The sequence below is a fragment of the Carcharhinus amblyrhynchos genome, chromosome 18 (genome assembly GCF_965287045.1).
Source record: "Carcharhinus amblyrhynchos chromosome 18, sCarAmb.v2.hapA, whole genome shotgun sequence".
Lineage (NCBI taxonomy): Eukaryota > Metazoa > Chordata > Chondrichthyes > Carcharhiniformes > Carcharhinidae > Carcharhinus > Carcharhinus amblyrhynchos.
The window spans coordinates 21687870-21701699 of NC_137341.1; the positions used below are offsets into that span (position 1 = coordinate 21687870).

General features: G+C 42.6%; 1 protein-coding gene across 6 annotated transcripts in view; it reads right to left on the reverse strand.

Annotated features, from left to right (window-relative positions):
• Positions 1-13830, reverse strand: part of arhgap17a (Rho GTPase activating protein 17a) — a 156062-nt gene that overhangs the window by 71694 nt on the left and 70538 nt on the right. For all 6 annotated transcript variants that reach the window (XM_080206524.1, XM_080206525.1, XM_080206529.1 and 3 more), the window contains exons 2-3: positions 13671-13710; positions 493-597 (exon numbers count right to left, since the gene is read on the reverse strand). In XM_080206524.1, the coding sequence (XP_080062650.1) occupies positions 493-597; positions 13671-13710 (145 nt within the window). The remainder of the gene's footprint in view (positions 1-492; positions 598-13670; positions 13711-13830) is intronic.

A 13830-nucleotide genomic window follows, 5' to 3' on the forward strand; every position in this document is an offset into this window, starting at 1 on the left:
TCACAGAGTTTTTAAATTCTGACCAGTCCACTGACTCCAAGCAGCCCCGTAGGAGATCATCCGATTCCTCAGAGCAACACTGCACGACCTTCTTTGATGGATTCTCCTGTTTCAGTTTTTGCTTGTAAGCTGGGAGCAGGAACATGGCCTTGTGGTCCGACTGTCAATGGGGTTTCTAGTTGAATTCACCCCTTGCCACCACGACACCTGCGGCGGGAATACACTGTCAGCAGGACTGAAGGTCACACCAATATGAATGGCCGAAAAGCTTGACCATTATCTTTGGCCATCAATCAGTGGAACAAGGGTAATTGACTGTAAAACCGCTTGGGTTCCTGTTTACAGAGGAATTAAATATATTTAAATAGAGGATTGAAATACAACCCATATTCACAAAGACTTTCTAAACTTTGTTCACTGTTCTTAGTGTAAAATACTTGTGGGCGTATCTCTTATGCCATATCCGTTGTTCAGCATGATTGTATTACTTACGTGTCGTTTCTCCACTTCTGTGCCCTGCTGAGCTTGCAAACATGCAGCCAGTTTCTTGTGGGTGTTGTGGGAAATAATTCTTATTGCATCCATGCGCTTCTCAATCTAAACCAGAAACAAAAAGCAAACAGTTTAGTCACTCTTAGTTTCCTCTTCTGCATTTCTTAATCATAGAATGGCTACAACAAATAAGGAGACAATTTGTTTTTTGCTGGCTTTCTGCCAAGTGCAACTCAGCCACTCTCACTTTCTAGAGCTCTGCAAATAATTATTTCTTTTTAAGTGCTTATGCGCTTTCCTTTAGAAAGCCATGATTCTGTCTGCTGGCCATTGCACACACAAGCAGTGTTCCAGGTCGTCATAACACTCTGCTTAAAAATGGTTGTCCCTCCTATCATCATTGTTCTTTTTGCCAATCACTTTAAATAGGAATGGTAATGTTATCACAATCCCAGATGACCATCGGCTGCTCGCCCCTTTGAGGGAGAATGTTGACTGGTGGTGATATAATGTGTGGATCACTACACCTCAGGCGAGGGACAAGGTTGAAAAAGCTGGGCTTTCATGAATAACCTCAACTGGTACTGGAATTGAACCCGCACTATTGGTGTCACTCTGCATCATGAGCTAACATCCAGCCAACTGACTTAACCAACCTCAAAATTGGTATCTTCTGATTCTAAACCTTTCTGCCAATGGAAACATTCTAGTGAGACAACAGAAGAAATAGGAGCAGGAGTAGGCCATCTAGCCCTTTGAGCCTGCCCTGCCATTCAATAAGATCATGGCTGATCTGTCGTGGCTCAGTTCCACATTCCCACGCTCTCCCCACAACCCTTAATCCCCTCGCTTATCAAAAACTCATCAACCCGCGTCTTAAAAATATTTAGCGAGGCAGCCTCCACCACTTCAACGGGCAGAGAATTCCAGAGATTCACCACCCTTTGAGTGAAGAAGTTCTTCCTCAACTCCGTTTTAAACCGCCCCCACCTTTATCTTGAGGCTGTGCCCCCTAGTCCTACTGTCCTTTCTAAGCGGGAAGAGTCTCTCCACCTCTATCCTATCCATCCCATTCATCATCTTATACGTCTCAATGAGATCTCCCCTCATTCTTCTAAACTCTAACGAGTACAAGCCTAGTTTATCCAGCCTCTCCTCAGCTCAACCCCCTCAACTCCGGTATCAGCCTAGTAAACCTCCTCTGCACTCCCTCCAAGGCCAAAATATCCTTGCGTAAGTACGGTGACCAAAACTGCACACAGTACTCCAGCTGCGGCCTCACCAATGCCCTATACAGCCGCAGCAAGACCTCCCTACTTTTATGTTCAATCCCCCTCGCGATGAAGGCCAGCATCCCATTAGCCTTCCTGGCCACCTGCTGCACCTGCAAGCTGGGTTTTTGCAACTCATGCACAAGGACCCAGAGGTCCCTCTGCACCATCGCCTGCTGCAGTTTTTCGCCACGTAAGTAATAGTCCTTCCTACCATTATTCCTACCAAAGTGGACCACCTCGCACTTGCCAACATTAAATTCCATTTGCCAGTTCCTGGCCCATTCGCCCAGCCTATCTAGATCCTTCTGCAGACTCTCCACACCCTCCGTGCAATTTGCCGTTCCGTGTCATCAGCAAATTTCGACATGATTTTGAAAATCTCTATCAAATCCCTTAAATTTATCTTTGCTAAGAACGACAATCCCAGCTTCTCCAAACTACCCACGTAACTAAAATTCTGAATCGTTAGAACAATTTCCTGCACCTCTCTAAAGCTTTCACGCCCTTTCAAAGTACGATGCAGTCCAGCAGCACAATATGGAAGCTTAGGCTGGGCCAGTATTTTACAGAGGTTGATCGTAACTTCTTTGCTTTTGTACCCTTTGTAGCCACTTTCTCTACCTGCCCTGCCATCGTCAAGGATTTCTGCACATTTACTCCCTAGGTCTCTCAGCTCCTGCACTCTCTTTAAAACTGCATCCTTTATTTTGTATTGACTCCCCTCATTCTTCCAAGCAAAATGTATCAACTTTACTTATGATGCATTAAATTTCACCTGCCATGTATCCAGGAGCTCCAGCAGCCTGAATATATCCTGATAACATTTGGTGCAATTGGGATTTTTCTGGTAAAACAGATTCTGACTTGGAACTTAAAACTCCAAGCTAGTTAAGATACCTAGTTAACGGAAACTGCTTGGTATTGGCAACAGTCAATCAACCGAAAATGGTTGCCTAAGTAAATGTTATTACAGTGTTAGCGCGAGTGGGCGAAACGACCACTACGGACTCAGGGCGTAGTTCAATAGCGGCACAGCTTTATTTTCTTTTACGTCGACGGAGGTGCAGTCAGGACGTACGATCGGACTGTCCCGAAAGCACACTAAAGACTCCCCCGCAACGGGCTATATTTATACCTGAACTTCGGTGTAGTACGCGAGTCAAATGCTAATCCTTTATTTACAGTATTTGACTTCAGCCATCCTGTCTCGAAGTTTGAGTGTTGGAGCAATTGTTTTAAGTGTGTGTCTTAATCGTTTTTGTCCGATTGGTTATTAATGGTCTAGAATCTCTGGGGTTTGAGCCATAGGTGTGTCATTGATCTCAAAAGAGGTTTGAGGGGCCAGGGACGTTTCCTTCGCTATGCTAATTTTAGGTGTCTCCATGGGTTGTTTGACTGTTTTAGAAATGCTGATTTTGATGGGGTGGGGATGTGTTTTTTAATTTAGTTCCTGTAGGTGCCATCCTGTCCAGCTTTCCTTGTGTGCTAGCCCTCATTTGCATTCTAAAAGCATGCTTTTGCCTGCTAATCTGTGTCTGTTGCTTTGTGATTTTTAGTGAGAGGCTCTGAGTGTAACTTTAGTCTGCTTCCATATTGTGTGCCCAATTTCATAAAATTTGTTGTCCAATTCTGCAGTTTTAACTTGGGTGTGAGTCATAATCCCTCCATAGAAGTTGACAGGTTTTGCTACCACATAGCGACAAAAAAAGAGAGCTTTGTGAACCGAGTGCCAAGTTGGGAATTTGGACCAGAGCGAAAAGTTGCTGCTCCTGTTTATTCTTTTCTCCAGCAATTCCTCCTCTTCTTTCTCCAAGCTTACAAACTTAGAAGCTTTGTATTACTTTACTTACTGAATTAGTAACAAATTGACAAATTAAATAAGGGTGGGATGACAGACATGGCAGAAACGATGGTGCTTAGTGGCTGCAAAATGTGGGATCTGTGAAATACTTAGTCCCAAACAACCATATCGGTAATAAGCGTAGGAAGGTTGAACAACTTTGGCTCAGAGCTACTGGCCTAGGCTGAGTTTCAGACGTTGTGGGGCAGCAGAAAGAGTAACATGGACATTCGTTCTCCGACGTTTGAGCCTCTTGGCTGCAATTCAGTAAACACGACAAGTTTTGCTTCCCAATAGAGCCTCACTCTACCTCCAGGTCCACCACTGATCAGGCACTTGACAAACTTCTGCAAGTAAATTACCTTTATTTCTTTGATTCAACTCCACATACAATTCTCCCAACACCTAGAGTCATCCGTAACCCCTCTATATATCCCAGTAATTTCCATTAAATAATTAAAATACTGTAGAAATGACAGAATTAAATACAAATAAAATATCTGGAAAATGGAGTTGAAACCATTATCATTTTTAATTGGCCACCACTTTCAAATGAAATACAAGAACACAAGAAACATACTCCACCAGTCAGTACAATCATGGTTGATCTTGAGTTTCAACTCCAAATTCTTGCTTACTCCCCATATCCCTCGAGTTCAGCCTATTGTGTCTATTCTAGCCTCAAATGTATTTAACGATGGACCTCCATAACCCTGAGGTACAGAATTTCAAAGATTCTTTGAATGAAGTAAATTCTCCTTCGTACAGCCCAAAATAATCCGGGACCAGTGCCTCCATGTTTTAGATTTCCCCAACCAGCAGAAACAATCTCAGCATCCACCCAATTAAGCGCGAGGGACCAATTTAATGAACCTTCACTGTACTGGCTTCCAATGTAAATATATCCTTAAATTCTTCTGATAAGGTGTCACCATATTTTTTTTGAGTTTTTGAGGTGGTGACAAAAATGATTGACGAAGGAAGGGCCATGGATGTTGTCTACATGGATTTTAGTAAAGCATTTATTAAAGGTTAATTCTTACGGGATCAAAGGTGAACTAGCTAGATGGCTGCAGAACTGGCTTGGCCATAGAAGACAGAGGGTAGTAGTGGAGTGGTCTTTTTCTGGTTGGAGGTCTGTGATTAGTGGTGTTCCGCAGGGCTCTACTGGGATCTCTGCTGTTTATGATATATATAAATGATTTGGATGATGATGTAGCTGGTCTGATTAGTAAGTTTGCGGACAACACAAAGATTGCTGGAGTTGAGGATAGCAATGAACATTGTCAGAGAATACAGCAGGATATAGATAGGCTGGAAAATTGGGCAGAGAAATGGCAGATGGAGTTTAATCCAGATAAATGCAAAGTGATGCATTTTGGCAGATCTAATGCAGGGGAAGCTATACAATAAATGGCAGAACCATCAGGAGTATAGACACACAGAGGGATATGGGTGTGCAAGTCCACAGATCCTTAAAGGTGGCAGCACAGGTGGAGAGGGTGGTGAAGAAGGCATATGACATGCTTGCCTTTATTGGACGGGGCACAGAGTATAAAAGTTAGCATATGATGTTGCAGCTATATAGAACGTTGGTTAGGCCACATGTGGAATACTGCATCTAGTTCTGGTTGCCACACTATCGGAAGGATGTGGAGGCTTTGGAGAGAGTGCAGAAAAGATTTATCAAGGTGTTGCCAGGTATGGAGGGTATTAGTTATGAGGTGAGATTGAGTAAACTAGAGTTGTTCTCCCTGGAAACATGGAGGTTGAGGGGCAACCTAATAGAAGTTTATAAAATTATGAAGGACACAGATAGGGTGAACAGTTGGAATTTTTTCCCAGGTCAGAAATGACATACACAAGGAGTCACAAGTTCAAGGTAAGGGGGCAAGGTTCAATACAAATATGTGGGGGATGTATTTTACACAGAGGGTGGTGGGGGCCTGGAATGCACTACCAAGCAAGGTGGTTGAGGCAGACATGCTAGGATCACTTATGACTTCTCTAGATAGCCGCATGAACAGGCTGGGAATAGAGGGATACAAATGGATGGTCTAATTAGGAACACATGATCGGTGCAGGCTTGGAGGGCCAAAGGGCCTGTTCCTCTGCTGTATTGTTCTTTGTTCACACAACTGCAGCAGGACTTCTTTATTCATGTATGCCAATCACTCTGCAGTAAAGACCAATGTGCCATTTGCCTTGCTTGCTGTACTTGCTAACTTCCTGCATTCTTTGTATAACCACACCCATGTATCTTTAAACATCACTTTCAAGTTTGTTACCTTTTAAAAATATTCAGCTTTTCTATTTTTATGAACAAAATGAATAATTTCCCAATTCCATACAGTCCACCTGTCATCTTACCGCCCACTCATTTAACTTGAATATATCTCTCTGCAGCGAACATCTGCCACCCCCTCCCGACATCCCCCACTTGCAAAGTTAGGTGAGAGGTTACTACCAAACTTAGATACATTACTCTGTCTCTTTATCCAAGTCATTAACACAGATTGTAAATAGCTAAGGCCCCAACCCTTATACTTCTGGTACTTCACTATCACTGCCTGCCAATTTGAAAATTCTCTATTTATGCCCATTTTCTGCTTTGTCTGTCTACAAATTCTCTAGCCATGCTAATACATTTCCCCAAACTCCATGAGCTCTTATCCTGCTTACTAACCTTATTTGTGGCACCTTAACAAATTCTTTTTGGAATTCCAGGTGAAATACATTTACTTTTTAAAAAAAATCTACCCCACCAGTTACATCTTCAAAAAAAAAACTCAAATTGGTGAAACCATATTTCCCTTTTATAAAACCATGTTGACTTGTTCTAATTGTAGAATGCTAATCATACAATGATTTACTAAGTACATTGTCATATCTTTCTTAATAATGGTTCCAGCATTTTCCCAATGACTGATGTTGGGCTAAATGTTTGTGGTTGACTGTTTTCTCTCCCTCCCTCCTCCCTGGAAAAACCAATATTTGCCAACTTCCAATTCAATGGGACAATTCTTCAATCTGAGATTTTGGAAAAATCATAGCTAGTGCATCCATTATCCCTGCAGCCATCTCTGTTTAAACATGAGAGTGCAGGCCATTAGGTCCTGGGAATTTGTTGAATCCAGTCAGACCACTATTGCCAATTTGATTGTCCCAGTTTATAAGATAAAAACCTCCCACAATTATCACATCAGCTGGAAAATTCCAGCCACTCACGCCAGCAGGATTCTGATGACACGTCCCTGTCATGGATTTCCCGGCAGCGTAGGGTGGCTTCAATGGGAATTCCCATTGACAGCAGCAGAACCAAAGGATAAGGTAGATGAGCTTAGGGCGTGGATTGCTGCTTGGGATTGTGATGTGGTGGCCATTACGGAGACTTGGATGTCTCAGGGACAGGACTGGGTACTTCAGGTGCCAGGTTTCAGATGCTTCAGGAAGGACAGGGAGGATGGCAGAAGAGGTGGTGGAGTGGCACTGTTGATCAGGGACAGTGTCATGGCTGCAGAGAAAGAGGATGCCGTGGAGGGACTATCTACAGAGTCTCTGTGGGTGGAAGTTACGAACAGCAAAGGGTCGAAAACTTTGCTGGGTGTATTCTATAGGCCACCCAATAGTGACAGGGAAGTTGAAGTGCAGATAGGGAAACAGATTCTGGAGAAATGTATTAATAACAGAGCTGTCGTGATGGGAGACTTCAATTTCCCAAACATCGACTGGAATATCCCTAGGGTAAGGGGTTTGGATGGGGAGGAGTTTGTTAGGTGTGTTCAGGAAGGTTTCCTGACACAGTATGTGGATGAGCCTACGAGAGGAGAGGCTGTACTTGACCTGGTACTGGCGAATGAATCAGGGCAGGTGATGGATCTCTCGGTAGGGGAGCATCTTGGGAATGGTGACCATAATTCTATCTCCTTCACAATTGCATTGGAACGAGATAGGATCAGGCAGGCTAGGAAGGTGTTTGTCTGGAGTAAGGGGAGATACGAAGAAGTCAGGAAGTTACTTGGACAAATAAACTGGAAGGAGGCGTTCTTAGGGAAAAGTACTGAAGGAAGGTGGCGGATATTCAAGGAATGTTTGTCTGGAGCTATGCGTGACAACGTTCCGATGAGACAAGGGGGTTTTGGTAGGTCGAGGGAACCGTGGTGCACGAAGGCTGTGTTGAACCTAGTCAGGAGGAAAGGGAAGGTGTACAAAAGGTTCAGGGAACTAGGAGAGGTTAAGGATCTTGAGGAGTATAAGGACTGTAGAAAGGAGCTTAAAAGGGAAATCAGGAGAGCCAGAAGGGGTCATGAGAAGACCTTGGCGGGTAAGATTAAGGAGAATCCCAAGGCCTTTTATAAATATGTGAAAGGTAAAAGGATGAGAAGAGAAGGGATAGGACCTATAAAAGGTGAAGGGGGTAAGGTCTGTGTGGAACCAGAAGAAATGGCAGAGGTGCTTAATGAGTACTTTGCCTCAGTATTCACGGTGGAAGCTGATCTGGGAGATTTTGCCACGGATTTGCAGCAGATGGAAAAGATTGAGTTTGTGGATATTAAGGTGGAGGATGTATTAGAACTTTTGAATTCTATCAAGATTGATAAGTCGCCAGGACCAGATGGGATATACCCCAGGATACTGTGGGAGGCGAGGGAAGTGATTGCAGAGCCCCTGGCGATGATCTTTGCGTCGTCAATGGAGACGGGAGAGGTTCCGGAAGATTGGAGGATTGCGGATGTAGTCCCTATTTTCAAGAAAGGGAACAGAGATAGCCCGGGAAATTACCGACCGGTGAGTCTGACCTCAGTGGTTGGTAAGCTGATGGAAAGGCTTCTGAGGGACAAGATTTACGACCATTTGGAGAGGTTTGACATGATCAGGAATAGTCAGCATGGATTTGTCAAGGGCAGGTCGTGCCTTACAAGCCTAGTTGAGTTCTTCGATAATGTGACTGAACACATTGACGAAGGAAGTGCCGTGGACGTGGTGTACATGGACTTCAGCAAGGCGTTTGATAAGGTCCCCCATGCAAGACTTCTTGACAAGGTGAGAGGGCATGGGATCCGAGGGCCTTTGGCCTTGTGGATCAAGAACTGGCTTGCCTGCAGAAGGCAGAGAGTGGTTGTGGATGGGTCTTTTTCTGAATGGAGGTCAGTCACCAGTGGAGTGCCCCAGGGATCTGTTCTAGGACCCTTGCTGTTTGTCATTTTCATAAATGACCTGGATGAGGAAGTGGAAGGATGGGTAAGTAAGTTCGCTGATGACACGAAGGTCGGTGGTGTTGTGGATGGTCTGGAAGGATGGCAAAAGTTGCAGCAGGACATAAATAGGATGCAGGACTGGGCGGAGAAGTGGCAGATGGACTTCAACGCGGATAAATGCGTAGTCGTCCATTTTGGCAGAACCAACGGGATGAATGAGTACACTATCAAGGGCAGGAGTCTTGGTAGTGTTGAGGAGCAGAAGGATCTTGGGGTCCGGGTCCACAGGACTCTTAAATCGGCCTCGCAGGTGGAAGAGGTGGTCAAGAAGGCGTATGGTGTACTGGCCTTCATAAATCGAGGGATTGAGTTTAGGAGTCGGGAGGTAATGCTGCAACTTTACAAGACCCTTGTCAGGCCTCATTTGGAGTACTGTGCGCAGTTCTGGTCGCCTCACTATAGGAAAGACGTAGAAGCTATTGAAAGGGTACAGAGGAGATTTACAAGGATGTTGCCTGGACTGGGAGGCACGCCTTATGAAGTTAGGTTGAGGGAACTGGGTCTCTTTTCCCTGGAGAGACGTAGGTTGAGAGGCGACCTGATAGAGGTTTATAAAATGTTGAGAGGAATAGATAGGGTGGATTCTCAGAGGCTATTTCCCCGGGTTGAAATGGTCGCTACGATAGGACACAGGTTTAAGGTGCGGGGAGGAAAGTACAGAAGTGATGTTAGGGTAAGTTTTTCACTCAGAGGGTGGTGAGTGAATGGAATCGGCTGCCGTCAGTGGTGGTGGAGGCGAACTCGCTGGGGTCTTTTAAAAGACTTCTGGATGAGTATATGGGGTTTTATGGGATTGGGGGTTATAGATAGGAGTTGATATGATCGGCGCAACTCGTGGGCCGAAGGGCCTGTTTGTGCTGTAGTGTTCTATGTTCTATCCCGTCACCAACGAACATGCACCACCGAAAACAGCTAAGGGGAATCAGACTATCTTGCCTATTGGCATTTTCTTTGCCAGTTCCAACTATACTCTTTCATTTGGGAAGAAGGAACAGAGATTGACAATCCCCACGACAAGATATTCAAGTACAATTGAGCAGCATGTTTTAAAGACCATCCTGCCCTAAAGGCTTGCACATTAGTGAAAGCCTGCAGAAGACATTTTTCAAATCAAAATACACACAACACCACAGTCCATGTTCCTGGTCACACCACCTCCCTTTGCAAGCTCCATTGGCTTTTACACCCCAGATAATTTACTAAATTCTTATTCTAAAATCTCTCCAATTCTTGCCTCTCAGTATCTCTGATTTCTTCCTGACTTATGTCCCATTGCACTCCCATCCCTAACAGCACTATGGGTGCACCTACAGTAAGCCGAGTCTAAATGGTCATCCTGTCACCTCCTCCTACTCGCTAATGTCTATCATGTTGCCAATTGTTCTGTATATGAAGATTGCTACAGATTTATAAATTAATCTATATTGGAACAACTATGTACCATTCAGTTCCTTGTTACTCTCAATGTAAAAAGATTGCTATCATTTTAAAGTGTTATTTGAAGTCAGGAGACTAATCATTAAAGGGGGGAGGTTTAAAAAAAAGGAAATGCAATTGAACATGTATTTTTTTTTCAGTTACTAAATTAGGAATATTCGATTTTCTTCAGACTTCCAGAATAATTTTCTAACAGACTTTTAGCGAAGATATTCTGCGGACAGAGGTCAATATCTGATGAATTAAAAGAAAATTAGAAAATGGGGGTTAACTATTTAATTCAGCCAAGTGATTCACACTGAAAATGCTTGGTGCAAGGGATGATGATGAGAATCTGGTCCTAGACTCTATTCCTAGTCAATGTTGAGTTATGTTACCTCTGGCAGGCCAGTTTCTGCTGCAAAAATGATTGGTCTCACTTCCCCTAAGATAGGGTTTTGTCAAAGTTCCTGTTCTGTTGGTGATTGTCAGCTATGGTATTCTCTATGCTTCAATGGCCTACTGACTTCTGCATTCTTAACACAAATTAGTCAAACAGCAGCCCGGCTTGGAACTATGTCACCGTTCCTTCGCCATTGCTGGGTCAAGATCTTGGAACTCATTATCTAACATGAATTGCGGCTCACCACCACCTTTTTAAGGGCATGTAGCAATGGGCAACAAATTTTGGCAATGTTCACATCCCAAGAACAAAAAAATCAGTTCAGAAAAACAGTACAGAATGGCCCATTCTGCCAATCAGGTCTGCTCAAGTGTATTTCTTCATTCAATCTAACATAACATTTCTGTTCACCTTCTGTGGTCTTGCATATTTCCTTTTCATAAGCAACTATTTAATTCTATACTAAATGAATCTATGGATGAGAATGGTCACCAAGGTGAAGGACAGATGGCATTTGTGCCTGTTGAAATAGCAAGAAACGATAGTTTTAGGATAGGAGTGGGGAAAAGTGTTCAATATAGTGCTTTGAGACTATTCTGTGCATTGAAACCATTGAGGATATTTAAAGCACCCTGAAAACATAGCTCATCTTCAACCTTATTTTTAAAATGACATTGTGAATATTCTGGAGACAGCTCATACATAACTGCATAGTTTCCTATTTATATTGGCACATTTTTTAAAAAAATGGAACTTCCATATAAGTCAGCATTTCAAAACTGATTCTGAAAACCAGAACCAAATAATGTCCTATATGTGTATTTTAGGTCACTGTGGGTTGTTCAGTAAAATTCAACTGGGGCCTCCATTCACTTTACATTGTATTCAATTATTCAAAATTGTGTACAAGTATATATGAGTGTGGTCATATATCTTCAATTATTAATTAGTGCTAGTAACAAACTGCTAACAACTCAAGTAGAATTTTCCTGCCAATGTGTAGACTTTGCACTTCAATCTGTGAATTAAAAGTGCAGCTAGATAAAAATGCGATTGTTACTGTAAGAGGGAGGATTCTTGCAAACTATAATTGCAAATGAAAACAAGTTCACAGAACAATACAGAACTAAATTAAACAATGATTTCATCAGAAGTCCACAGAAATGATTGCTTGGAAACCATGTGCAAAATACATTTTCCACAGGATAATCCAATTCCCAATGGATTTTAGTTACAGAGAAGCTCATTACAAATGTCCCTCATTTAGAAGTCATACAGAGAAATTAAAGTGATTTTACAGCTTCTTTCATAGTACAACTGTTTTTCATAAAGCCATCTGGAAAGTTCCAAAAGCAGCAAGTTACGCTGAAGTTTACACTAACCCTCCTCTCAGTGAGTTATGCCAAAATTTCCATTTAAAAGTGACATACATTACAATACAAAAAGTTGCATCAAAATTTCAAACTGTTAAAATCATGAGGATCCGAGGAAAATTCTAAACTTATACTTCTTAATTTCCTCTCTATGTATAAAGACTAAAAAGATAGCACAGAGGTGTACAGCACAGAAAAAGACCCTTTAGCCCATCACGTCAGCACCGATTAAGGTACATTAAAACAACAAACAAAGTTGGGACAAACAAAGTCAAAACTTGCTGAGTTTCCCCCCCAAGAGGAAAAATGCTTATGACAGATCTCAGGTTGGCAATGCGTATAGTGCCAGGCTGAATGTAGAAAGTTTGGAGGGGACGCGAACAAAGTAATGACAGAAACAAAGTGTGTGTGGGGGGGGAAGCAGAACACTATTGCCCCAAAAGCAGTACCTCTACCCTCAAAAGCCTGCAGCACAGGGTCACCAATCTTCAGCTGCCTTCTTGGGTTACTCCCGAGCCCTCTTCAATGACCAGACTTGGATAGCATCAACAAAGGCCCATCTCAAGGGTTTCAATCTTATGAGATTCTGTTCCCTTGCATTCTCAAGTATACATCCAAGCACAAAATTGTAGGCACAGCTTCAGATCTTAGGCTATGCCAAACAGAACACTACTGCTCCAAAGTGGTGCCATTGCCCCAGCTCTCTTGAATGTCTTCTCCCCACTTTCCTTTCATTGTTTCTTTCTTTTTACTTAACTGGAAGCCTTCCTGTATCCTGTCTTCGCCCCTTTTGGAACCTCTCCCTGTCCAAGATCCATGAGAACTTGGAATTTCCAATCTGTGTGCTCAAGATTAAGGGGTAACTTGGGTTTCATAATGAGACCAAATGAGATGCATTCCAGTTTTTGGTTATTTTCTAGGTTGGCAACTGCATCATAGATACAAGAACCATGCAATATCTGGAAGGAGGCAACAAACTAATTACATCAACCTTCCTTCACCCAATTTATTTGCTTACTCCAGTAAATGCCACATTCTTCAGATGTTGCATTACATTTATGATAAGTTGCTTTTCAGTTCGCATTTCCCATGGACATTCAGGGCTACCAATCAAGTGAGCTAAGCAAAATCTGGCATCTGAAAGGGCAATGTCTAGGCTGTACATGGAAGACATTAACCATCTAGTACTATAAAATGGAATAACAAAATTGGTAGTAATAAAATTAACTATTTATCATCCTAACTCCATCAGCCAAAGGGGTCAATGCTTTCAAATATCCAGAATCCAGGCTTTCCTCCATGACAAAAGAAGAATATCTCTCTCATGTGCCCACATATTTTTAATTTTGCCTCAAATATATACAGACATAAATATATACATACACACAATGTAGGAAATATAGGATAATATAGGATATAGGATACTATAGGAAAATCATGACTTTCATAAGTGTGCTTAATCATATATTTGAACAAATGTTTGTATCTACACTGAGGCCCTTTCCTCAGATTCAGCAAGCTTTTAATGCTATTCTCAATGTTGGGCAAATGTGTCCAGTTACCTGACACCTGGAATTCCAATTCTCAAAACACAATCAAAACGAGATGCTTTACCTGCAGAAGGTCCTCACTTAGTACCTCGGTTTTCTCAGCTCTGAAATATAAAAGTACAAGTGATTAGGATTGTCTGCTAAGTTCACAGGATCATAAGGAAGTCTGGTTACACAAATACCCCTTCCCTTTCACTTTACATGCACAGCTGCCTCAAATGTGG